Raw genomic sequence first — 24,969 nt, 5'->3', positions numbered from 1 at the left:
CAGTATCCCTAAGTCATATTTTCTAAGATGAAGTTCCTTTGGCATTGCTTTTATTTCACTGCCAAAGAAACCTCCACTTTTCAATGTGTGCCACGAACTTTATTTTGCACTTATGTCAAAGTATTTGCAAAAATTGGGACATGGGGATTTTTCGCTGCTCAGAATTTGTACTCAAAGAGTTAGCGTGATTAGCCATGTTTGCAGTCTGTGGGGTTTGATCTTCTGTTCTCTAGAATGTACTTTTTTTGTACCTTCTGGGATGCTGGACTAGACAGGGATGCCTTTTTATATGACATGGAAAATCCTACTTTGCAGTTGCCTAAAGAGATATTCATACTAAACCTCTGCCTAGAAATGAATGTTCATCATGTTGCAGTACACTGGATAAACAATGGAAAGGCTTCAGTGTAGCTTCAGTAGGATTAAATGAAGCAATACATTCTTTTGGCCATGATCAACTCAACAGTGTTTGGCTGGCCTTCACTAAATACCAGTGGTTTCTCATTTCTCCACAAGCAAAACTTACTTACGGAAAAAGAAATACATAATTGGCAGGTTGCTACTAAACTCAGTGATGTTTGAGGGTAGTTTCCATTTTTCAGAGTTTACAGAAATAGTTTTTGTACCTACAGCATATTGGACAATATGCTGTAAATAAAAGAATTCTGATAATCAAGTGTAAACGTAAAATTGTGTAGACAAGTTCTTTAATGAGCTGTGAAGGATGCCCATTCAATCCCTCCAGGAAAAGGAGAGTTTATAGGCTTCTTCAATATCATCTTCTGCTTGTCACTGGTTTAGCAAAAACATTAATTGATTAAAGATGTTTGTTAAGGCTTTGCTTGGAACAATGATATAATGTGAGTATTTAGGGTCATGCTGGTGTGAATCATAGCACAGACATTTTTGCAAGAAGTCACAGACAAAAGTCTTATGACTCCAAGTCAATAATGGAAGGGTTGAAAGTATCAGAGAAAGACTTCTAATTGAGCTATGTGAGACAGGAAAGTTTAAGTTGAACTGTTTGTGAAACAGAATCCCTCTTGAAAGGAGCTGGGGTCTGGCAGAGCACTACCAAGTAGAATAATCTTGCTAATGATGAATGCAGTTCTTTTTTAAGTATTTATTGCTAATCTTAACAGATAGTTCCATACATTTTCCAGAATGTGGATGAAGAGAGGATAGAGCAAGCAAGATAATAAGAATTCAACTTTGTGAACAATCCTAGAGCATTAACATAGAGCATAATTTCTAATGAGAGCCAAAACAAAATCCTTAGGATAAATATGAGCCCAGAAAAATAAATCGGCAAGGATGTCAGATGAGAGAAACAACCCGTGTCTGAGCTGAGTTCTGGTTCTTCTTCCTGGAGGGAACTGACACTATAGCAATTTCTTTTAAAGAGTTCCTACCAGAGCTGTTCTACTTTGTATAAATAATTAACTCCTAATTGAGCCAGAAGATGACTCTAAAGCCTGGGATTCAGCTGAAGTCCCCTCTCTGCTTGTCTCCTGGTATGCCCAATGAATAGTTTACTGGGTGCACAATATGAAATAGCTTTTAGCAGTGAGGGCAGAACAGGCACTCCTGCCTGTGGTTACGGGGATGCCCAGGGAAGTGAAAACCCAAATTCTAACATTGCATCTCATCAGGTAGGTTGAACACATGACTCACATATCCCCAGACAGATTCCAAATCTCTCAGAATATGATTCATTTGATGTAATTTTAGCCATCTAAAAGCAGGGTGCTCAGTCTGAATTACTGACTACAGAGGAAACCTAAGAATAAATGCCGGCCTTTAAGAGTAGAAGTCAGGTGAGGTAAATCTCTCTCCAAGCAACTGGCTATTTTGTGTCTGTGGTTTTGATCAGAAATTCCATCCTAGATGTAAGAATGGCCCTCATCAAAATAAACAAATTTCCATCAAGTGCTTTTTATTGAACAAATCATTTTCCAATTGGGAAAATACTGAGTTGAAACACTTCTGAATATCTCCAATACTCTGAGGAGAGTTTCACTGCTCAAAAATATTGTAAGAGGAAAAAATTAAAGCTCAGTAACAGCAATAAGAAATGAGGTAGTGGTAGCTGAAAAATAAAACCAAGTAAATTAACATAAGTACATGGAGAACTGACATAGCTCTGATTTCTTCACAGTTTCCTTTTAGTTTCAAACTCAGTAGAGTTGAGTTTTCTAAGATGGCTTTTATTTTCTCATGAGGCCCAGAATGCCTCAGGGATGATTATTTAGACGGTTCATTATATTTAAAGAAGCATCCAAAGTATTCATGGACTTCAGTTACTTCTAAGGCATAGAGGATTGTATAGACAACCTTTTTAGATACAAATAAGTTGTTATGGGACTCCCTCAGCAGCTCCATATTATTTCTCTTTCAAATGAAGATGAGTTGCAGGCCCTTTCATCATCTTATAATCAACAAAATGACAAGAGGGATATTGGCCAAATTGCAATTAAGTATCAGATTTTGTCTTCTGCCTTTGTACTAATTCTGTAAAAAAACAGATGACAAAGTTTGTTATCTTCCCATAGCAATCTCTTGGATTTTTTTTTTTTTCAGCAGGCAGTTTAGAAGCAAAAAACATTCAGAAATAGGTCCAGAAGCACAGATATTTGCCATCAAGCTGGATTTTGAAAGTGCAAAAACACAGTTTGGTTTATTTTATCAGAAGTGATAAGTGTAGCTATTCAATACTTCATTCCCCTTACTGGAATATACAAAATTTTGGTCAAGTCTGAAGTGGTTTTTTTGAGAATTTCCTTTGTTAATTATCAGTGCATATTTGTAAAAGATCTGGAGATGAAAACTCTCTGAAAGATGGTAAGTCCTGTTCATCATGACTGTGCATGTTTCTTACAGTGTCCAGGAGGAGCCTTCACACCCAATGTGCGGACAACCAAAGAGTTTCCTGATGATGTTGTGACCTTCATTAGGAATCACCCATTGATGTTTAATCCCATTTACCCCATCCACAAGAGGCCATTAATCATCCGGATAGGAGCTGACTACAAGTATACAAAGATTGCTGTGGATCGAGTGAACGCTGCTGATGGGAGATACCACGTCTTGTTTCTTGGAACAGGTAGGACAAATTTGGCAGCATTCATTTTCCTCTGTTGCAATGTTGCAATCAATTCTGATTTTTACAATTTATAGCTTTCAAAAATACTAGTTTAAATGTTTGCAATCTACAGAAATATTCTTGAAATCCATGAATTATGTTCTCTTTACTTTCTGTATATTTTTCTTTTTACCATAGACATCATTATGTGCAAGAGGAACCATGTATTGATCTTAATTTTGAGATAAAAAACAACACTGGTATATATTTTATTGGATCTAAATTATAATATTTCTCTTGAATGTGGTTGTCTGCAATATGATTCAAAATTAGATTTTGATGATCTGTAACACAAGAAAAAAAATACCAAAATCTGGCTTTACATTTTTTTTATACTCTCATAATCATTATTTAATATATGCTGTGTAAGCTACATCTGAAGAAAAGCACGACCTGATCAAGATGTTGCAAAGGCAGAAACAACTCCTTCAGAAAACAGTAGTAATATGGAAGTACTTAACAGAGAAAAACAAACAAATGGTTGGAGTCCTAGCAGTAGTGGACACAGAGAGCTTGATGCAAGTATTCTAAAATAATTTCTGTCTAAGGTAACTTGTATTTTGTTTTTACTTACATCAAATTTGAATCAGGTGTTACATGTCTGAAGTCTGCAGGGAACAGGTTGAGTGATTCGTGTGCTGATGAATATTTTTTAAAATATTCTGATATGAATCACACACTTTAGATTGAAGCAGACAAGTAGAGTGGTACTCTGACTAGACCCTAGGACTCACTCACATCTGAAACTCCCACTGGTTTAACAGAGCATTAGAGGTCAATAGGCACAAAGGCTAATCTTTTTTACTTTTTTTACTTTCAAGTAGAACAAAAGAAAAGAACTCTAGGAGAACAAATATATGTCTGAACATCAGAAAATTATTACAGAGATGACTTGCATTGCTTTTATGGTTCACATATTATTGGGGCCCTGATTATTTTCTGCTTGTAGAATAACTGTGTCTGCCAACAAACTCACATGAGGCTGGGAATAACCATATCGTTATATTAGATTTAGAAAGTGGGTGCTAAAAAATCTCTTAAGAATGTCAGGCTTCTATAGGGAAAGGATTAAAAGTAACTCTCTTCACTCAGAAAAATCTTTTCAACTATCAAAATCAGCACAGTGCCTATGTGCCAGAGGAGGCCAACTGCACACTGTGCTGTATGTGCAGAAGTGTATCCAGCAAACAGGTTGATGGAAATTATTTTTTTCCTGTATTTGGCTCCTGTTGGAAGTACTGTGCCCTGCTGTGGGCTCACCAGTACAAAGAAAACATTGACCTAATGGAGCAAGATCTGTTGAGATCAGACTATGTGATGTGATGTATGAGAAAAAGCTGAAAAAAATGGGTTTATTCAGGGAAAGCTAAGGGGAGACTTTAATGCTGTTAACAGCTATCATATGGGTGGGTACCTAGTGGGAAAAAAACAGATGGGGACTCTTCTCAAGGTGCTCAGTGCCGAGGTGAGGGATTTCACACAAGTTGACATGTGAAACAATGCTAAAATATATAAAGGAAAAGGTTTTTTTGCCATCAGCATGATCAAATAATGGAAAAAGATCCAGAGAGGTTATGAATTCTCCATCTTCAGAGGCTCAAAAGGTTCAAAACCCAACAAACACAGCACTGAGCAGCTGCTCGAATAGGACTTGCTTTGAGTGTGGGATTGCAGCAGATTATCCTACAGGCTACAGGTTTCTGCAGTTCAGTGAAAGGAAAACAAAGCCACTTAGTTCCTGTGAGGTTATGGATGGAGAAAATGAGAAGGGCTAAAGCCCAGCAAGAACTCAGTCTTTTTACTGTTGTAAATGGCAATGTTTCTACAAATACATTAGCACCAAAAAGAGAGTTAAGGACAATTTCCATCCTTTACTGGAAACAGTGAAAAGGCTGAAGTACTTTGCCTCAGTCTTTAGTAGCAAGACCAGTTCTGCAGGCTCCCATCTCCTGAGTTGGAAGACAAGAATAAGAAGCAGAACGAAGCTTCCATAATCCAAGAAGCAGGGGTCAGTGACCTGCTACACCCCTTAGACACCAAAGAGTCCTTGGGGCTGGATGGGATCCACCCAAGGTCACTGAGGGAGCTGGCAGAGTGCTCTCCAAACCACTTCCCTTCATTTAGCAGCAGTCCCAGCTAACTGGGGAGGACCCAGCTGATTGAAAGTTATGTGATGCCCATCCACAAGAAGGGCCACAGGGAGGCTGTGGGGAACTACAGACCTGTCAGTCAGACCTCAAGGCTGCAGAAGGTTGTCTCTAAACCTTCTGATCATCTTGAGTACCATCACATGGTGTGTGCAGGACAACCATCAGACCCCACCAACATGGGTTTGTGAAAGGCAGGTCCTGCCTGACCAGCCTGTGACCTTCTGTGACCAGGTGATCCACACAGTGGGTGAGGGAAAGGCTCTGGCTGTTGTCTGCCTGGACTTCAGGAAAGCCTTTGACACCATTTCCCACAGCATTCTCCTGGAGAAACCGGCTGATCATGGCCTGGATGGGAGCACTGCTCACTGGGGATAAAACTGGCTGGACAGCTGGGCCCAGGGAGTGGAGAGGAATGGAGCTACATCCAGCTGCTACCTGGTCCCAGCTGGTGTTCCTTCAGGTCTTTCCCAGCCTAAATGATTCTATGATTCCATGTTTTTCCACCAAACCTTTACCAAGTCTCCATCTGATGCAGAGTGAATAGTTAGTATATGATAAGGCATAGTCAGGGCAATGAATTATTCAAAGAATTTAATAACATTTTGATCTGGGTGTTTTTGTTTTCTTGTCTGGAAACTGATAAATGAGCTTTAAGGTATTCTTGACTCTTTCCTAGCTGCAGCTGTTGGAAAATACTAAATTAACCTAAATAGGATAGGACTTTCTATAAGTGGGTTCTTCCTCTCCTTTCTGTGGAGTTGCGTTATTTGTATGTTTTATTATCCCTGTATTATGTATTGGTTTATTCCTTTGTACCCCCATATACAACTTGGTTTACCCCCAGTTTTCCCGCCTTGTCCCCCCTTCCCGCCTTTCCAGTATCTATCCATCACCCTGGAAGGGGCACTTTACCCCCCCCCGGGTGCCTTGTCTGTCACTCGGTGTCCCTTCCCATCCGTCCAGAAGCTTCTACTCAGGGCACCGGGTGATTGGGCGAGGACCTGGGGCTCCCCCCATATCCTTCCCCCATTGGACCCCACCATATCCCCCCATCCCGGAGCCACCCCCTATCCCTATCCCCATTGGTCGTTGGATACCCCTCCCTTACAGTTTATAAGCCAGTGCAAGCACCTTGTGCTTGTTCCTGTTGGCCGGCACCGTTCTAGGATATTTGGCCCCGTTGGGCTACAATAAACTCGGACTTAGCCCCCAGCAGGATCCGCTCTTCATTTACCACCGCAAGGCTTGCTAGCGCTGCCCGGAACCCACAAAGGCACTCTCCAAACCCCAGCTGGGAGCGGCGGAGGGTGCCTCCATCGCCCGCCCTCGCCCCAGGATGAGAGCTAGCCGGGGCTGAGAGAAAAGGGATCTGGGGCGGGAGCGCGGCACCTTTCCCTCTCCCCACCACTAACACAAACCCACAATTTCTGTTTTAGTTTAATTAATGCAGATACAATTTTTGACTTTGTGAGCTGTTTGGATATTTTTTCTCCTTTCCTGCAGAAGTCTTCTTCCACTATATAAATATTGAAAGTGTTGATAGAGAGCATCCCTACTCTTGTTATACAACTGCATAAGAAAACTTGGCAAAAGAGAGGTTTTGCTTTACTGTTAGTTTTCTTCTTTGACAAATCACTATGTTTAGTCAAAGTAATAGATTGGTAGACTAGTGCAGATCTTTCAAATGAACATCTTTTTTTCAATATAGTGCTGCCATTGTTTTAAAATGCTTTGTAAGCAACTAATGTTATTTAGAAGCAAATTCTACTGAAGCTTAGTGGAAAAGATTGAGACATAAGTTCCCAGACCATATAGATTATTAATGTAGCAATGATAGTTAAAGCTAGAAAACTATTGAAAAGCTGAAATGTCCTTGAAATCACAAATTGATAGTAAGCATTTTAATAACTCTGCAAGAGGTAAACATTTAGGTAATAGGTAATTTCATTTTATCCTTTGATGATCATCTGACTTTTTTTGGGTGATCAATGTGGCCTCATACACCCACACGAGTTGTTGAAAAAGTAAACATATCTCAGGTTGTTCTTATGTTAATCTCCTCTGTGTACCAGCACAGGACCCCTTATGGATCAGATACAGAAAGTGCAGCTCTTGATACTTTATATATTCATTGCTTTATCTTCTTCATTACACTGGAGACAAGGATCATTTTCTGCTTTCTAGTGAGATGGAGGGCAGGCATTATTCTTCCTGAACAGGGCACAGGACATTAATACCTTCCAAGGTCTTCCTCCAAAGAAATCATTGCAATGCAAGTTACTGCATTTCTTGGCCCTTTAAAATAAAAGTGATCAAGTTTCAGCCACTGAGAGGAGAAACTTGTTTTCTTTATTCTCTGATTTCTGTGAGACTCGGGAGGATTTGATAGAGATATTAAGTGTCAAAAGGAATGTAGAGGGGATTTGCTTTGGTGTCAGTTCATCCCAGCAAATGCAAAAACCACATTGTGTAGGAGAATTTCATGTGATAATTTCCTTGGGAGCCTGGAGCCCCACAGCCAGAGATAATGGGACTTGACACCTGGTGACAATTACCCTCAGCTCAAATGATGAGTTACTGCTGCTGAACTGAGATGTTTCCAGCCATGTCTGTCACTGTCAGTGACCTGTCTCATGCTTGAAATCAGAGTGTTTTATGTCTTGCCAGATGCAAAGCACACAAAATGTTTGGCTCTTCCTCTCTTCCTCCTCTATAGCCTTAGTAATAAATCAGTTCCTGAATGCAAGTGAAGAATAACAGAAGTACAGAGCTCCGACAACCCCAGTGGTTTTCATCATGTAGCTGTGGCACAGGAGGGTATAGGCAGCTCTGTAATTTTTTCACCTTGGTGTGAACTAAATGGAGTGTTCCTTTTGCTCCCCCAGACAGAAGTGCTGTGCTCCCAGGGGCTGCTCCATACCCAGAGTTAATGCACTGCTTTTCTCCCTTGCTTACCTGCATAGCAAACAAAATAAATCCCAGGGACAGACATTGTTCATGTGGCATTCCATGCTTTTCAAATGATTACAATCTCCTGTTTTTCCTATGCTTTTAAACAAAGACTCACAAAGTGCTTCACAAAACTCACTGGTTTTGTTAGGACTTCCCTAAGGGATCTCAGCCCTGTCTGGTGTGAGCTGACTTGGAGTAAGGAGTCTAGACTGGTAGTAAGCAGTGCTGCAAGAGAAAAGTGCTGTCTACCTACCTTGTCTTCCCAAACAGAAACCCAAGACATCATTTATTTGGAAAGAATATAATCACTCATTTGCATATTTGACTAGATCAATGCTGATGGTATTTTTCCTTATGCAATGAGAAATAACATATTCAGTTCAAGAACTTGGGATTCAAGTTCTGTTTCAATTATTCCCTTTCTGTGATGGGGCAGAGTTCTACTGTGATTTGTTTACTTGTTTCAGTTACATCTAAAGAACCTGAGCTTTCAATATTTTGTGTTTATCTTCTGGTAGATTGTTTTCTATGGATTTTAAGACAGCAGTAAAACACCATGTGAACATATTCGTGAGATTAATATTCATTTATTAAGCATGCCACCTACTGCTTGCAGCACAAAATCCTTTGGTCAAAGTACACACAAATTGCACAATCAAAGGATTATTCACAGGGGGTTTTTATTGCTCTTGGTGCTACGAAAATATTTAAATGTCTGGGTCAAACTTGGGTACATTAAGCAGCTATGGGCACCAGTGGGATTTTTTTCAGCTCTTTGCTATCAAGATATGATGTGTTTTTCTGGAAAGAGATCTAAGTTACTGTCATAAAAAGATACTACAGGCTGCAGTGTGGCTTATTGAGATGATTAATGTCAGCCACATGCATCTGATGTGGCATGAGGCTGATCAATGTTTCTCATTATCTTTTCTTCTCTGATGAAACATTTGTTTTCAAAGTCTGGATTCAGTAAGTGCCTCCAGAGCATAAGTTTTTAATACTCATTTTCATAGTGTTGTATGATGGCTGTCCTTTTGGAAAACCAACCCTTGCTGACAACAGTAGCCTCCAGTAATGCAATGATCTACAGATTCTAACAGAGATAATCTGGTCAGAAGAGCAGGCTTGCCTCCCATAGTTTTCCTGGCAGCAGCTTTTGAGACTGAGGTGGGGAAGATGATGTTACACAACAGTGGCACAACAGGCATCAGACACAATTTCCTTCTTCCTCTTGGTCACAGTGCCTGAGTCATTCATAACCTTTTGCTGACCTGTTCATCCAAAGCTTTTTCATAGGCTTTTAAGGTGATATGTAAGTTAAGAGGGCATACCTCCACCTGCTTCATTTCCCTTGTTCAGGTTTTATTCAAGAAAGATCTTGAATAAAAAAGCTTGGGCACACTGTGCCCCAAAAGGTTGACCGAGTGGGGGTTATACAGAAATTTCACACCCAAGTGTGAGCATTTGTATTTGTCTCTTTGTTCTTTGATGCAGCTTGAATTTTATGAAGTTTCACAGAGATATTATGAGCTGGAAAAAAATTGCCCCCATTTGACAGATGAGTGAACTAAGCACAGAGAGGTTAGTGGCCGTGGTGGGAGCTTTGAGTTACAGCAGACACAGAGCGTGGGAACATTGCTGTCAGCCCTGACTGCTAACCTGCCACCCTCTCAGGTGCTCTGCTGAGCCTCAACATTTTCTCAAACAGACAGATTTCAAACATTCTATGAACTTTTTGCTTTCTTTTTTCTTCGTAAGGTTATTTGTATACATCAGGTTCAACTCAGATAAGAGACCAGAAATAATTAGCTGCCATTAGGCTGACAGGTAAAACATGGAGGAAAAGTTTTTAGAGGGTCTCCAGCAGTGTCAGACCCATCAGGGGTGGGGATTACTGAAGGAAGCCTCTCAAAACTCATATCAGAGTAGAAGATGGTGCCTATTGCAGTCATTTTTTTATTATGTGGAAAATTTTGGGGTTTTATTTGTAGTTCAGTTTGTCCATGTGATGTGGCTCAGGGGTAAATGGGTCCTGGCTCTCTTTGAGGCTCACATTACTGACAGCTGCAGTGTTCACTTAGAACTGGGAAAATAAAAGCTAGTCAAAATTCAGAGAATGAGATTTATACTCAGACTTTCTGATTCAGCCAAAAACCTCTGCATTTTTCATGTCTTTTCATTAAGCTTTGCTTTTTCCATTGCCCATGGTCAGGCAGATCAGGAATTAATGTAATCAGGCACAGTCTAACTGGTATTGATGAAATTTAGCTGATTGATATCAATCCAAAATCATGCCTTGCATTATCATAAATATTATTATAATTATGATGATGATGATTTGCCTCTTATGCTTCCATTCCATTTATTGGAATGCCTTCCTTCTTCATTTATTTCCCACTCTGAATACATTCTACACCTTTTTTTTAGCCTGCACTTTCCTCACTTGATGTTCCCAGTCTCTCAGTCCTCTCAGAGGGAATGTGATCTCAGTGTCATTGTCTCTAATGTCCAGCTGGGACACCTGCATTTGTTAAGCAGATTTAAATGGAAAAGCATTTTGAGTCACTCCTGTCCTCTTGCTGTCAGCTTGAGGAAGATTCCCTTTTGTTTGTCCATCTCTCCTTGATTTACAGACTGCTGAGCTGATGCAAGGCTGCAGCAAACAGCTCCCAGTGAAGAAATGGGAAAGTGGGAGCAAAAATCTGCCTTTTCATTGCTAGTGGAAGATTGATATTCTAGAGACATAGTAGTTTTTTCATGACTGTGCAAAATCATAGCAATGGAGAACTGTTTTCAAGTGGATTTCAGGAAGAAACAAGTAAATAGTGAAGAAAACCATGTTCATATTTATGAATTTTAGAGGATTACCTTCTAATTCTGTACATTGACCAAACTTGAAAAAATTTCACCTGCACTTGTTTGAAGATCTCTTATGCCTGATTTGCAGCATAAAATCCTATCTGTTGTGAAATGCACACAGAAACAGCTCAGACACTGCTTTGCACAGTGTCCTAAAGTGCACAGTGCTTCATCCTTTCCTCTGACCCAGGGAATTTAGTTCACTTTTTTGCCATTAGCAGAAATAATCAAACAAGATTTTCAACAAAACTCAAGTATACCATAAGCTTTCTATGTGAACACATGTACATGATTTGATTTGTGTTTGTAGTGGAGACAGCTGCTGAGAAAGAAATAAAAAGTGGGGTTCAGGGACAAATACTTGCTTTTCATTTATTAAGGAAAAGGCTGAGCAGCAGTAGCAAGACTATTTTTAGAAGTAATGGGAGAACTATAGCCTATAAGCTTGCATTATTGGAAGTGTTTATATATAGGTGTACATATATATATATATATAATTGTATATATATATATACAGATTAATAGAATTCCTTTCTTTAAAAAAAAATATTTAATCATCAGCTTTTTACTGCCTACTTGAGTATTTACTTTAAACATTGTATTAAGTCTTCTTTAAGACAATGGAACATTCCTTTCTACAAGGATTTGTCCATCATGGTACAATACTGAGTCAAAGTAAATGGTAAAATACTGAGTCAAAGGGAATGAATAGGAAAGTAAACAGTCCTTCACTCTGTGTGTTCTTCTGGGGTGTGACAAAAGGGTAGATAGGAACCTGCTTTACAAATAGGAGAGGTTATTAGGACACAAGGACTTGGCCTCAGGCATTATCAGTATTTTCTGTGCCCATGCCCAGGATAAAAATCTCCCCTCAGGTTCTAATTTCAGTTTGGGGCAATGTTTGAGGACTCAAGACAATGTAGGAATTTTAAATGTGTGGCATGTGCTAATGGATCATTGACATAAACCGGTTCTTCAGAGGCCCAGCAGCCTTACATTCCTTTGCAGGTAAGGTCACTGTCAACATGCTTAGTGCCCTGTATATCAGGGTTACAGGTACTTGACACTTTGCAGGCAGCTTCAAAAAAAAAAAAAAAAAAAAAAAAAAAAAAAAAAGCCACAAAAGGCCTGAAATTCCTTCCTGCACTTCTGATTATTTTGTAAGGTGGAGTCTAATGCTAGAGAGAGAGAATTGATAAAAGAATGCAAAGAAGCAGAGGTAGACTGAAGCCATGTACATGTGTGAGTGGGTTTTCCCTAAGTAGGAGAACAAATACACATAAGCCCTTTCTCCTTTCCTCTGAGGGAGGCATCTGCAGCAGTTTAACACTTCAGTGGGTCCTGGCAGTTAGTAAATCTCTCTCAGGTTCTCATAGCTTAGCTAATACTGGCACCCAGGCTAGACCACAGCTGTGCTATAACAAGATTTGGTTTCAGTGAAATTTCTTCAGAAGGAACTATTTTATCATGCCATTGTATAATGAGAATAAATGTCTCAGTGGAAAATTCTCATGCAAAATTCATTCCTAACATGCCCTGAGCATGTACTCTTGATAGCTACACATTTTTAAGTCTTGTCAGCTTTCAGTTTCTCTTTTCCTTATTTTTTTTTAAGACAAAATACTGCAATGTGCTATCTGTGTGTGGTCAAGTGATTAAATATCAATATTCTGGCTTTAAACCTTTTTTTTTTTTTGTAGTAATAACAGCAGTAACAACAACAACTAGTGGTAGTAGAAATAGTAATAGTAGTAGTAGTAGTAGTAGTGATGGTGGTGGTGGTGGTGTCTGGCTTCCTTGAGTGAAATAAGAAGATGTAAATTACTTACAGTAATCATCTTACCCTGCAGCTCTACCTATAGAATTTAGTCACTGAGCTTAAAGCAAAAATAAAATTGAACTTTTTCAGCTTACATTGTCTTCATTATGAATTGCCAAACAGGAAACTGAAATTTCCTAATAAATGTAGATACTTGCCTATTTTGTACTGTGCTAATGTTCTATCAACTGCACAACTCTACAGTGCTCTTAAAACTTTTGAAGGCTGAACAGAACCTGTACCATGTGTTCCCATTCCTCAGAATCAGTATGGAGCACATAGATTTATTCTACTCAGTCTAGTTTCTAGGTCTTTTAGTTAAGAGGTATCCTATGTGCTTTTTCCAAGTTAAAATGCTCATTCTTGTGATTATTCCACAGTCTGCCTTTTCTGCCACATCAGAAATACTCCAGTGGCTGTCCCAGCCTGTAAGAGCCTTCACAGATGGACCCCTTCATCACACGTATTCTTTCCACATAAGAAATTTGGAAAACTAATCACAAATTCCCTTTTGGTCTCACTCATCACATCTACCCTGCAAAAATACTGTCATTGCCACATATTTCTACTTACTCCTTTGTTCTGAGTGGATTTGTGAGGGTTGGAACTGTATTTTGAGAGGGAAACCATGCTAAAATATTTTCACCTTGATTTTTCTTTTTATCTTACAGAGCAAAATATTAACTCCTACCAATATATAATGTACTTGATTATTGGTTTTATTTCATTAAAAAAAGCTTTTATCTTAGTGTGTTCTAGGTAGAGTTATTCTTTGGGAGGTTTGCCATTCATGTTATCAGTTATCCTAGCATTTTATTATAAGATATGAATATATCATGTCCTGTAGTAGCTTCCTTTTACCTGTTCTTATTGTGTTTTAGTTTAAGATCATTAGGATAAATTCTGCCTCTGTGTGTCTGTACAGGAACAGAATATACTGATTTTGATTGATCTTTTTGTATAGAATGGTAACAGTAATGTTAATAACTCCAATCTTATCATGACATGTTCATATATGAGACTAATACTGTGATAGTATTCCTGTATAAGGAATCATCTCATCATTCTTACTGACTCCAAACCATAGAAATTACTGAACATTTCTTACCTTCCTCTTTGTCATAGTGTTTGCTTAGATGGTTTCCTTTCATAATTTACGAAGGTTAACCTGCTTTTTTATTTCTCCCTGTCTGTATTACATGCTCTCCCCTATTGCAGATCAAGGAACTGTACAGAAAGTTGTTGTTCTACCCACCAACTTCTCTGCAAGTGGAGAACTCATTTTGGAAGAGATGGAGGTTTTTCAGGTTTGGCTTTCTCCTCCTTTTGTTTTTCCAGTGTGTATGTTCACACAAACACTTTGTTCTAACAGACTTTGGCAAGGGCAACTGCGATTTGGTAAAAGATCAAGTAACTGTGCATGCTGTCACTTTGAAAACCACATAAAGATTACAAAACGTTGACTGTTACGAAAGCTAGAGCTAGCTGAAGCCTTTTACTTCTCCTGTATTTCAGTTGCCTATTTTTTATGTTGATACACTGACTAGAAGGATTTTGATAATCAGTTTTTTAGGAGATCAGGTTATAATGGCTTCCAGAAGGAGACTTTTATCGTTGGCATCACTTTAGAGGCTGTAGCTGTGTATGGTTGGAATTTCACATTTCTGTACTTTGATTATCTGAAGATCTTCCTAGTTCTCATTTGCAAAATGAAATCAAATTAGCGTTGTTTTTGCTTAACTCCTGTTCTTCAAAGTCACATGCCTCTGGAGTCAAGAAAGCTACAAGTTTAAAAGAACATAAGCTGAAAAGAAACACAAAAACTACAGGGATATAAAGGAATAGGCTCTGTCAATCACTCTGCCATGTAACAATTGTAATAACCTAAACAAAATGTTCTCCCTCATGTTGAAAAACCCCTCTCAAATATTTGGATGGGCTATTCATTAAACAGTAGTCTTGGGGCAAGTGGTAGTATGTGTCTATAAACTTAGTTAAAGATTTTGTCATGGTCTTTATTTTATTAACATAATACAAAAAGGAAAATTTAAGCTTATTTATTGAGGCAGCATTAACAGTTTCCTTAAGAAAAGGAAGACTCATAAAGGCATCTGTGTTAACACTCATAAAGGCATAGCTAGTCTTCCTAGGCTTTCATTGAAGACTTCCTGATGAAAAAGATATATGTGATTGATATTATATAAAACACATTCTCCACCAGAAAGTGCAGATTCAATTTACTGAAACATAAATTAATGTTTCAGCATGAAAATAGGTGGGTTAAGAGGAATCTCAGCCTAAGCATAGTTTCTGGGCCTCTATGGACAGACCTTTTTAACCTGAACCCTAAAAACCATGATATCATAACTTCTGCTGTTACAATCTGTGTGGCATCTTGATGCTAGAGACTCTCCAAGAGAGCAGGAATAAAGTCATGGGGCCCGTGCTAGTTAATATCTAGGGTAGCAAAGAGAGATCCTCTTCCAGGGTAAACAAGGAAAGGAGCATGTGGCATCAGGTCCAATGTTGCATTTGAGCTGCAGACTCCAAACAGCTCTAAAGCAGCTCTAAAACTTCTCCAAATCTTTGTCAATTCACATGATTCACAGCCAGATTTTCTAGTCCTGACCTCCCTGCTGTGTTGTGGTCATCTGCAATTAATCCTAGCCCACTATTATGGCTTTCCTTTGTGACTGAGCAAATGTTGAATCGTAAAAAAATGCTGAACATTTTTATTGCCATCGATTTTATCACTTGTTTGGATGAACATAACCACTTAAGGCAAGAAAAGTAACAATTCCTTTGCAGCTCTTTAATATTTGATTTGGACACAGACGTTAATAGACTGCTATGATGACACACAGTAGTATACAGTACTGTCTCTGGGAAAGAAATGTTCAAGAACACTCAGGCCATTTTAAAATAATCTAGTCATTGACAATCTGAATGTATATGTTGCATGGTAACCAAACCATATGCACTGTAGATAATTTGTAAGAAAAGGATTTTTTATTCTTATCTGGATCATGTGGTAAATATTCATGAGCTATTTTATTTATGAGCTATTTTATTTTTTTTTATTTTATTCATGAGCTATTTGATTTTTCCTTATCATCATCATTAAAGAAAAAATGTTTCTTATTACAAAGGTAAAGTAATGACTCCTCTATTTCTGAGATAGCACAGATGCAGGTTAATTGTAAGTGTACAAAAACCTTTTAGATACATGTAATAATAATGTGGTTGAGTTTCAGCAATATATTTTGTGAGACATTGTTTAAATGTCATTTGTTTAGTTCTGAAAATAGCAGTACTTAGTAGGAGTGAGTGCTCCCTTTCCAGGATATAAATATGTATAGTTTTCTTAGATATGACTTAGGTTTTGGTGACTTATAAATATTAATTTTTGGACAGTGTTTGACAGTAGTTTGTAACTCTGTCTTTCAGAGTAATTCTCCTATAACAACAATGAAGATTTCATCTAAAAAGGTAAGGCAAAGTAGAATGCCTGCTTAGTGCTTATTAACTGAGAAGTAAATTGGCTTAGATGTTAGAATATCAGTTCTTGTGGAGCACACTAAATTGTAGGTGAATTTTCCATAACAAGTACAGAAAAAGAGTACAGCACACTGACATTTGCAGGAGCTGTTTATATACCCTTGTACTAAAATAAACCAATTTCTATTCATTAAATATAATTTCTAATTAACTGAAAGTGTTGGGTCTCTTGTTATTTTGATTTACAGTTAAGGAATCAAAAATAAATTCTAAGAGAGGCAATTCACCCTCCCTGTCTTTTTCTCTAAAGTCCCAAATAGAAATTTTTCCTTGGAAGTCTGTCTGATCAGTTAAAAAAGGCAGTGTTGGCTGTTGGGTCCATGGTGCAATTGTGCATGTTTGTTTAGTAGTAATAAACAATAGCAGTAAGAATTATGAAAACAGCTGAGAGGATTTCTGCTGCAATACTTAACACGAAAGCTAAAAATGTGTATTCTATGGTTTTGCAAGAAAGATGTTGCTCAATATTTTACAAAGCTACCACTAAGTAAATATTATTCAATAACTCAATTTCAGTATGCTTTTTCATTTTTGTGACAAGAAGATCAAAGAAATTTCAAGGGGTTTTGTTCAATATTAATTTATATTTTTAGAATGATTAATTGTTTTTTGAGTAAAACAGTCATTTTGGCCCAGATTTTGGTATTGATCTACTCCCTTTGAACTTCTCTTGCAAAAGCTGTGATGTATTGTGAAAGTTCTCTTGGCTTATTTTTCCAGGTATATAAGGCTATCTGAATCTGGCCATAAGCCTCAACATAATCTCTAGGTTTTACATCTTGGAAATGTACGCACTGGAGGATCAAACCAGGAACTCTGCATAATATTTATTAAAGTGACTGTGTGCAGAGAAAATACTTAGTTCAAAGGCTTGAGCCAATAAGCCTCACTGAATAAGAACCAAGTTCCCAAATCTGAGCAATATTAAGCAGCCTGTCTGCCCCAAAACAGAACAATGACACTCAATGTCCAAAAAAACATTAACATTCCCCAGTGTTTCTAGGTGTTTTCTAGCAGGAAGGTGAAAATAATATATGCCTGATCACCTGGGAGATTTCTGTTGATCTTGACTTTATGTGTATTTTTGGCTCCCCTCTTAGTCTTGAGTTAATTCCAAAATTAATTGAAAGGCTTTTTGGTTGTGTTAGCCAGGTCTTGGGTGAAACTCCTCCACATGTGAGCTAAATCTTCCCATTTCCTCCTGCAGCAACAGTTGTATGTGAGCTCAGATGAAGGGGTCACCCAGGTCTCCTTGCATCGCTGCCACATCTACGGGACTGCCTGTGCTGACTGCTGCCTGGCCCGAGACCCATACTGCGCCTGGGATGGCAACTCCTGCTCCAGGTTTTATCCCACAGGAAAAAGGTGAGCAGTAGTAAGCAGCCCAGTGAAGTTTGCAAGGGAAGATGGCTTTTGTTCTGAGTGTTATGATGGGATGGAGAAGTGGGATGTCATTCCTTTCACTAGCATGTACAAATAATACCCCCATAGCTGTTGTGCTTGGAGTTATTCATCACCTAGGACTGTATGCTGCAAGAGTGTATGGTAAAGAGCTTCTTTTCATATTTAAAGTAATTGATGGAAGAAAAAAGAAAAGGAAAAAAAATGGTTCTTAATCATAAATATTAATCTTTCTGTCTCACACACACAAAATCAGTGAGACATTTGTTCCCTTCATTTAAATTCAATTACTTACTATGGATGCAATTATGATAGCCCTAAATACAGCAAAAGATCTCTCAGGCTGTCTGAGGAATAAACTCATTTATATTTTTTTGTTCCTCATTTGCTCCTAAGTGAGAAGAATTATTTTCAGGAAAATTTTAGGCAAATGTGATTTCCATGTAATGCCTGTGGATTTGGGTTTTTTGACATGAGGTTTATTAAAGCAGACAGGGAAAGCAATTTCTGTTTAATTTGCAGCAGAACTAATAGTCCATCTCATAATCTTATGCAAAACAAGAGTCCCTTCCTTCCTCCCAGGGGAAATATTTAATAGCAGAAGGCTGTAGTGAACTCTTGTCTTAATAAGATTTCACTCATATGCAAACAAAGCTACAGAATACACAATGAAGTGTTACTGCAAAGGGAACAATCCTTTCAGATATATGCTTTCTACAACTACCTGGAAGGAGGTTGTAGCCAGCAGGGGTTGGACTCTTCTCTCAGGTGACAAGCAAAAGGACAGGAGGAAACAGCCTCAAGTTTTTCCAGAAGAAATTTAGATTGCATTTTCTAGAATCATAGAATCATGAAATATGCTGGGATGGAAAGGACCATCAGGACCACTGAGTGCAACTCCTGGCCCTGCACAGGACACTCCAGGAATCATACCATGTCCCTGAAAGCATTACCCAAACACTTCTTCAAGGTTTGGTGGTGTGAGCACTTCCCTGGGGAGCCTGTTCCAGTGCCCAGCCACTTTCTGGATGAAGAACTTTTCTTGATATCCAGCCTAAACCTGTGACTGTACTCAGTGTCTGCACCTGAGCTGCAGGTGCAGAAGGCCACACACAGTCACTGGGTTTTACTCCTGTTCCCTCATAGAAGGAGACAGTTGACATAAACAGGCAAAGCTTAGATCTGCTGATAATAATGTCATGCCCTGGACAATTGTTTTTGTTATTGTAAAGTTTTCTTGATTCATTCTTTGCCTGAGATTACAAGGTAAAGCCCAAACTGGCGACATAGCAATGGGTAGAGTACATGGGGTTGCTAACTGCTTTCCCTGAGAATATTCAGCCACCAGTCTGCAAACTCATTGTTTACTTCCATGGAACAAAGGTCAGAATATGGGGGAGGAAAGAAAAGGAAAATCCCCAAGTCTCAGGCCACCTAACTCCTACAGTAACACAGCTGCTGAAAGGTAAAAGGAGCAGTCAGGTACACCTAGCCTGTGCAGTTTCCAGTTTACTATCCCCTTTATATACACCCACCCAGGGCTATTTCCACTGGGGCTTGCTTTCATGCTGATATTTTGTTTGCAATTTGCTCCTTATGTCAAACCAAAACAAACACCTCTAACTGTATGGAAAAAGATCTGGTTTTCATATGTGAAGGAAATGAGTTGTCTCTTTGTCTAACAAGGGCAAATTATGAAGGAGAAAACATTGGTAATTAGAGCCAAATCCCATTGTCTAGACAGTAGTTTCTGCTGTATGTATTTGCTTATTTGCTTCTTTTGACACTTCTGTCTCCTGTGAATTACTGTAGTTCCTCATGCAACATCAATTTACCCCAAAACACCTTATGGTATTATTTTATCTTCTAACTACCACTTTAAAAAAAAAAAACAATATCTAAATTCTAAGTTTACATTCTCAGAACTGCTTCATGCAAGCAACGTGCTGTCTCTGACAGTGTGGAACAGCTCATGGTAGCACAAAAACTCTGACATTAACTCAGAAATTCTTCATGGCCTCCCTTGACTCATGTATATAGTTCACAAGGGTTAAGACTCCAAGGCATAAAATGAAATATTTTTGATGGTAAACATAAAAACTACTCTTAAAATTTCAGTAATTACTCCTTTGAAACATCACCTTTCAAATATTTCCTTTTCAAACGATGCAGTGAGGGATCAGGTGACAGGGGATTATGGGCTCTCTCTCTTTGTTTGTGCATTACCTGGTATAATGTGGTCATAGATGTGTCACCCTTCACTCAGTTGTACTGGAGCTCCAGGGGATTTTTGTAGTTTTTGATCCTCAGGTGCTTAGTGCATGGTTCAGAATACAGCTGAATATGCCAGCAGTGTCCACTTGCAGCAATCTATCACCAGTGCATTTTTTCTTGAACTTGATAAATACCTTACACAATATTTAGCAATGAAAATAGTATGTCTTAATAATAAAAAATTAATAATAAAAAAAATTTGTGCACCAGCTTTTCATGCACTGAATTCTGTGAGCTGTGACTTGCTAGCTGAGGAGGACTGAAATGCCAGTATTCCCAGTAAGCTCCCCAGGCAGTTTGCTACAGAATCATGATTTTACATCTGTCATCCAGATTATATACTAAATTCTCTATTAAGAAGTATCCTGGTACTTGGTAAGTTTTATTATATTTTGGAAATAGTCACATCTCTTCAAGTAGAAGACAGAACAGAATCTTTACTCTCCACCATTCTGTATGAGTACTTTAGTCACTCTGCTGTGAAGGTGGCTATAGGCACCAAAAATAAAGTACTTACTAAAATGGAGGTGGGAACATGCCTTTTATCATAATTTTGTGCTGATGTGTCAGATATGAGCAGTATGAATCTTATGCATCTCATTGTTAGCTGCTTGCCTTCATGAAGAGTTCTAGCTGGGGTTTTTGGCTTTGAATGCTGAATATTGTGAGTGAACAGAGGTCTCTTTCATGTATCACCTCCCATCCTTCCATCCTTAAACCTCCACAGCAAAACTGCTTTACCTGCAAAACCTGCACCTGTTTTATAAGCTTCAAGAGATGCTTCACCTAAGCAATATCTTCACACCAACAAGCTTGCCAAGAGTAAAGCATACTCACAGTAGGTCATGAACTATCCCTAACATTTGATCTAGTTAAAAAAAAAAAAACAAAAAAAAACCCACAACAAATCTACAAATTAAAAAGTGGTTATTTTCAGTGTAGCTATCTTGGAATAATATTTTGTTTTTACAAAATATTTCAGGAGGAGCCGTAGACAAGACGTGAGACATGGAAATCCTCTGACTCAGTGCCGAGGTTTCAACCTGAAAGGTACTGTAATTTAGAGATACTCATGCTATATAAAGCACACATGGTTTTCCTTTATATGATTCATTATAACTGACATTATCAGTATGGTTTACTGGAAAAGCATAATTATTTTCCGAGTTTTGTTTTGATTTGGTTTTAGCATCTTTCCTTGCAATTATATGAAACTTGCACATATATGATAAAATGTTGAGCCATGAAATACATAGTTCAGCATATTTGAACTGAGAAGCTGATAGTGTTGGCTAGAAAAAGGTAAAGTTAATTTGAGGACTTTTCTACCTCTGTTTCCCATCAGTCTTTATTAATGCCTTTTCATTTATTTAAGCTTTGGACCTCCGATTTTTTCTGAATATTTGATCCCATACTGAGTTTTGGAGCACACCCTTGAGCAAACAGCAGGATCTAGTTTGACCTGTCTTTTGATTTATATTTGTTCCCTTCTTGTGGGGAAAAAAAATAAATTCCAAATTTCTTTATAGAGTCTGTTATTTCCAGCTCTTTAGTCAGCCTGGCATGGTGAGTATGGCCAGGGGAGCCAAGGCTTTGCCCTCCCAGCCATCACTTTCTCCAGATAGATGGACACCAGTCAAATATGCTCAAAGTCATAGGAGTAAACACGTATATAAAGGAAGCTCAATCTTCTTCAGCCCCATGCATGTCTGAGCTAGGCAATGGCAATGTATGCCATCAGACCAAGTGCACACAGAGAATTATGCTCCTTTCACTTCTATTATGAGCCTGAATTTTGTGGTATATTCTCATCTGTACCACCTGGTGACCAAGTAATAGAGCTGATTGTAAATGTTTTTATTGATGTTTTTCTAATCAGAGAACAATGCCTTAAGAGTTACATGTGAAAGGTTCTGTTAATAAAAATTCTACTGAAATAGTCTCCACTAGTTGTTGGAAGAATCTCCTGAATCAGAAAAGACTACAGAAGTCAGTTGGATGTAGATCACTACTTAAATGAGCCTTTCCCTATGAGTCAGTATTAAGTCATTTATGTGAAGCTGAAGAGATTGAACAGGTAATTCCAAGAGATGGCCCCAGTGTTAGAAAATACACCTGAGCTCTGAGAGAGCCATGTTGAAGCAAGTGAGCTACATGTCTTCCCCTGCAGGCATCTGCTGAGACCTCCCACCCATTGTCTGTCCCAAGGGTGGGTGTCTGCTCCTTCCATGCGGAAAATATGAGAATGCCAACTGTCTGCATTCTGGCCTGAGGGGGGATAATTGTTTCAACCTTGACAGTCTTGTGAAACAGGTTTCTTGTTTTCCAGCCACTTTCGTAATGTAGATATATTTTTAGGTTTATGTATTTTAGCATCTTTGAAAAGGAAGTTTCAGTGGCAGCAGTGGGATATAAGGTAGGTAGATGACAGTTGTTTTCCAGAAAAAAAAAAAAAAAAAAAGATGAAAGAGCAATTTAGACACTTGCAAAATATAATTAGAGCCATTTATAGCAAAATGACTGTGTTTGGGGAAAAAAATGAAATCTACCTAAAGGACAAAAGAGCAGAGAGCCAAGCAAAGCCAAGGAATCTTCCAAGCTCATAAAGAACCATAATGCTGAATCCAAGTCTTTAAACATGGTAGACCTCTAAGCACATATAAACTTAACATTTTTTGGCACATCGTTATTTTAAAATAAATCATCAAGAACTAAGCAATCTTGTATGTTTCCATTTCAGAACTGTTTAATATTGTTATGTTTGTGTTAGCCCTTATAGCCATTACAGAAATGCATTTTGAATGTTAAGTATTTCCTCATTGTTCTCCTAAAAGTTAGAATTGTTTTTGTACAGCTTCCTAAATGTGCTGAAGGACTAGAACCAGGTAAAGTCTCCTTCCTTCAGAAGAATGGATTTCAATTTCACATATCAGTTGATGAAAGAAACAGAAAACAGTAGGAGATAAAACAGTCTGAGAAAAGCCAGTCTTAGGACTGTGCAAAAACTGAGTCAGATTTTAGACATGCAGGTATTTGCAGTTCTCATATTATTTCAATTAATTTCCATTGCTCCTTTCTCAAAAAAAAAATGTATTTCATATGTGAGAGAAGTTTTTAAATCTGGAGGTGCTTTGTTTTGAGGACAAATATTATGATTTGGACCAAGCAATAAGCATCCAGAAGTTCCTACTGGTGACTGCCAATTATTCATCTGTGGAGACTATAAAGGAACACAACAAGTCTAAGCGATGACATATGCTCAGCACTTGCCCAGGTGTTGCTGGAGTGTTATAAATCTGTCTTTCTCTCTGTTGCTGGCCTGTCTACATATTCATCACATTTCAGGTTGAGAGCCAAGTTCCTTCCTTGTGTTGGAAGAGAAGCAGAGGAGCAGGAGCCCAGCCTGCCCTCTCTCTCCTCCCTGGGATGCTGTGCTCAGCTGGAGTAGCTGGAGCCTCCTTTAGGTTGTGATGCTTTATATAGGTCATACTACCATATTCCCCCAACTCATAAATGGTGAAGTGTGAAGAAATACATTAAATGCTTCATTCTCTTTTGGAGTAGTAGAGAATGAGATAATTTCACAAAAAAAAAAAAATATCCCTGAGTTCAGTTAACCCATCAGCAAAGTTTATCAGCCCATAGGTGTCCTAATTTCTCGGAACAGACCATGTCACTCTGAAAACATTGGTATTTAAACCTGAATGTTCTTCTTCACATTTCATTTAATTTTCTTGAAAAAAAGTTCCCCAAAATTACTTCTCTTTGGCCAATATCAGAATCAGTCAGAATTAATTTAATCTATATTGCAAGGAATTCATGTTTTCTTGATCAAATAACCATTCACAGTATCCTGACCTGTTTTCTTTTTCTTTCTTTCTTTCTAGCATACAGAAATGCTGCAGAAATAGTGCAGTATGGAGTAAAAAACAACACCACCTTTCTGGAATGCACACCTAAATCTCCTCAGGCTTCCATTAAATGGCTGCTACAGAAAGACAACGACAGGAGGAAAGAGGTGAGTGATGTGAACAGGAGCTCTGGGAGGATCCTCAGTCAGCGTCACACTCCCTCCCCAGACAAAGGGAGGGAACAGTTTGTGTTTTTATCAGGCAGTCTGGCTACAGTGAAGCTGGAGAATTTGTGTGGATGCAGGACAGTGGCCATCATTTAGTCATAAGAGCACACTCAGTAAAGCTGAGACTTCATCCTCAGCCCCACTGACTTCTGTCAGATCAGAACAGCTACCAGAAAATGAAAGAATCTTTGCTCTGCACCTTACTGATTGCAAACTGAAGGTTTGCAGCACTCAGAAGGTCTTATTGATCTAAGGGAATGGGCACAAAAGGAAGAACTTGTATAAATTTCAGGAAGAAGTCAGCATGCAGTAGCTCCTCTGTGCTATTGAAGAGATAAAAGGCAAAAGTGGGAGAAATGTGAAAGGTTTCTTTAGCAAGAAACTAGTCCAGGCAAAGAACATGTATTGACAAAAGCATTTCCTCACCATGGTGCAATCACATTTTCCATTACTGCACTCTCTGAGGCTCTCAAGTTTCAGCACTGTAATATACAGTATGATTGTTTATGGGGAATGTGCCTTCCTTAAGTAATATAAAAGGGGAAAATCCATTTCAAATCCAAGGCACTTACTATATGAATAAAAAGAAACATCTTTCAAAAGGAACTTTTAAGTAATGTGGTGTCTGTTGATAGGTTATAAATACTGTAAAGTATTATTCTCCTATCAGGTCATTTTATAAAAACAGAGGGGAATTACAAATGTCTCACTGAGTTTTCTAACTATTCAAAGCCAT

At 38.4% G+C, this 24,969-nt stretch overlaps 1 protein-coding gene across 2 annotated transcripts in view; it reads left to right on the top strand.

The window, feature by feature from the left end:
* Positions 1–24,969, top strand: part of SEMA3C (semaphorin 3C) — a 128,531-nt gene that overhangs the window by 95,418 nt on the left and 8,144 nt on the right. For both annotated transcript variants that reach the window (XM_085568366.1, XM_085568367.1), the window contains 6 exons: positions 2,881–3,103; positions 14,141–14,229; positions 16,370–16,411; positions 17,688–17,845; positions 21,138–21,205; positions 24,043–24,173. In XM_085568366.1, coding sequence (XP_085424492.1) covers positions 2,881–3,103; positions 14,141–14,229; positions 16,370–16,411; positions 17,688–17,845; positions 21,138–21,205; positions 24,043–24,173 — 711 coding nt within the window. The remainder of the gene's footprint in view (positions 1–2,880; positions 3,104–14,140; positions 14,230–16,369; positions 16,412–17,687; positions 17,846–21,137; positions 21,206–24,042; positions 24,174–24,969) is intronic.

The sequence above is a fragment of the Lonchura striata genome, chromosome 1A (genome assembly GCF_050655825.1).
Source record: "Lonchura striata isolate lonStrDom1 chromosome 1A, ASM5065582v1, whole genome shotgun sequence".
NCBI classification, from domain to species: domain Eukaryota; kingdom Metazoa; phylum Chordata; class Aves; order Passeriformes; family Estrildidae; genus Lonchura; species Lonchura striata.
The sequence above is the reverse complement of the archived record's forward strand: the minus strand, read 5'-3'. Positions and strand labels throughout refer to the sequence as shown.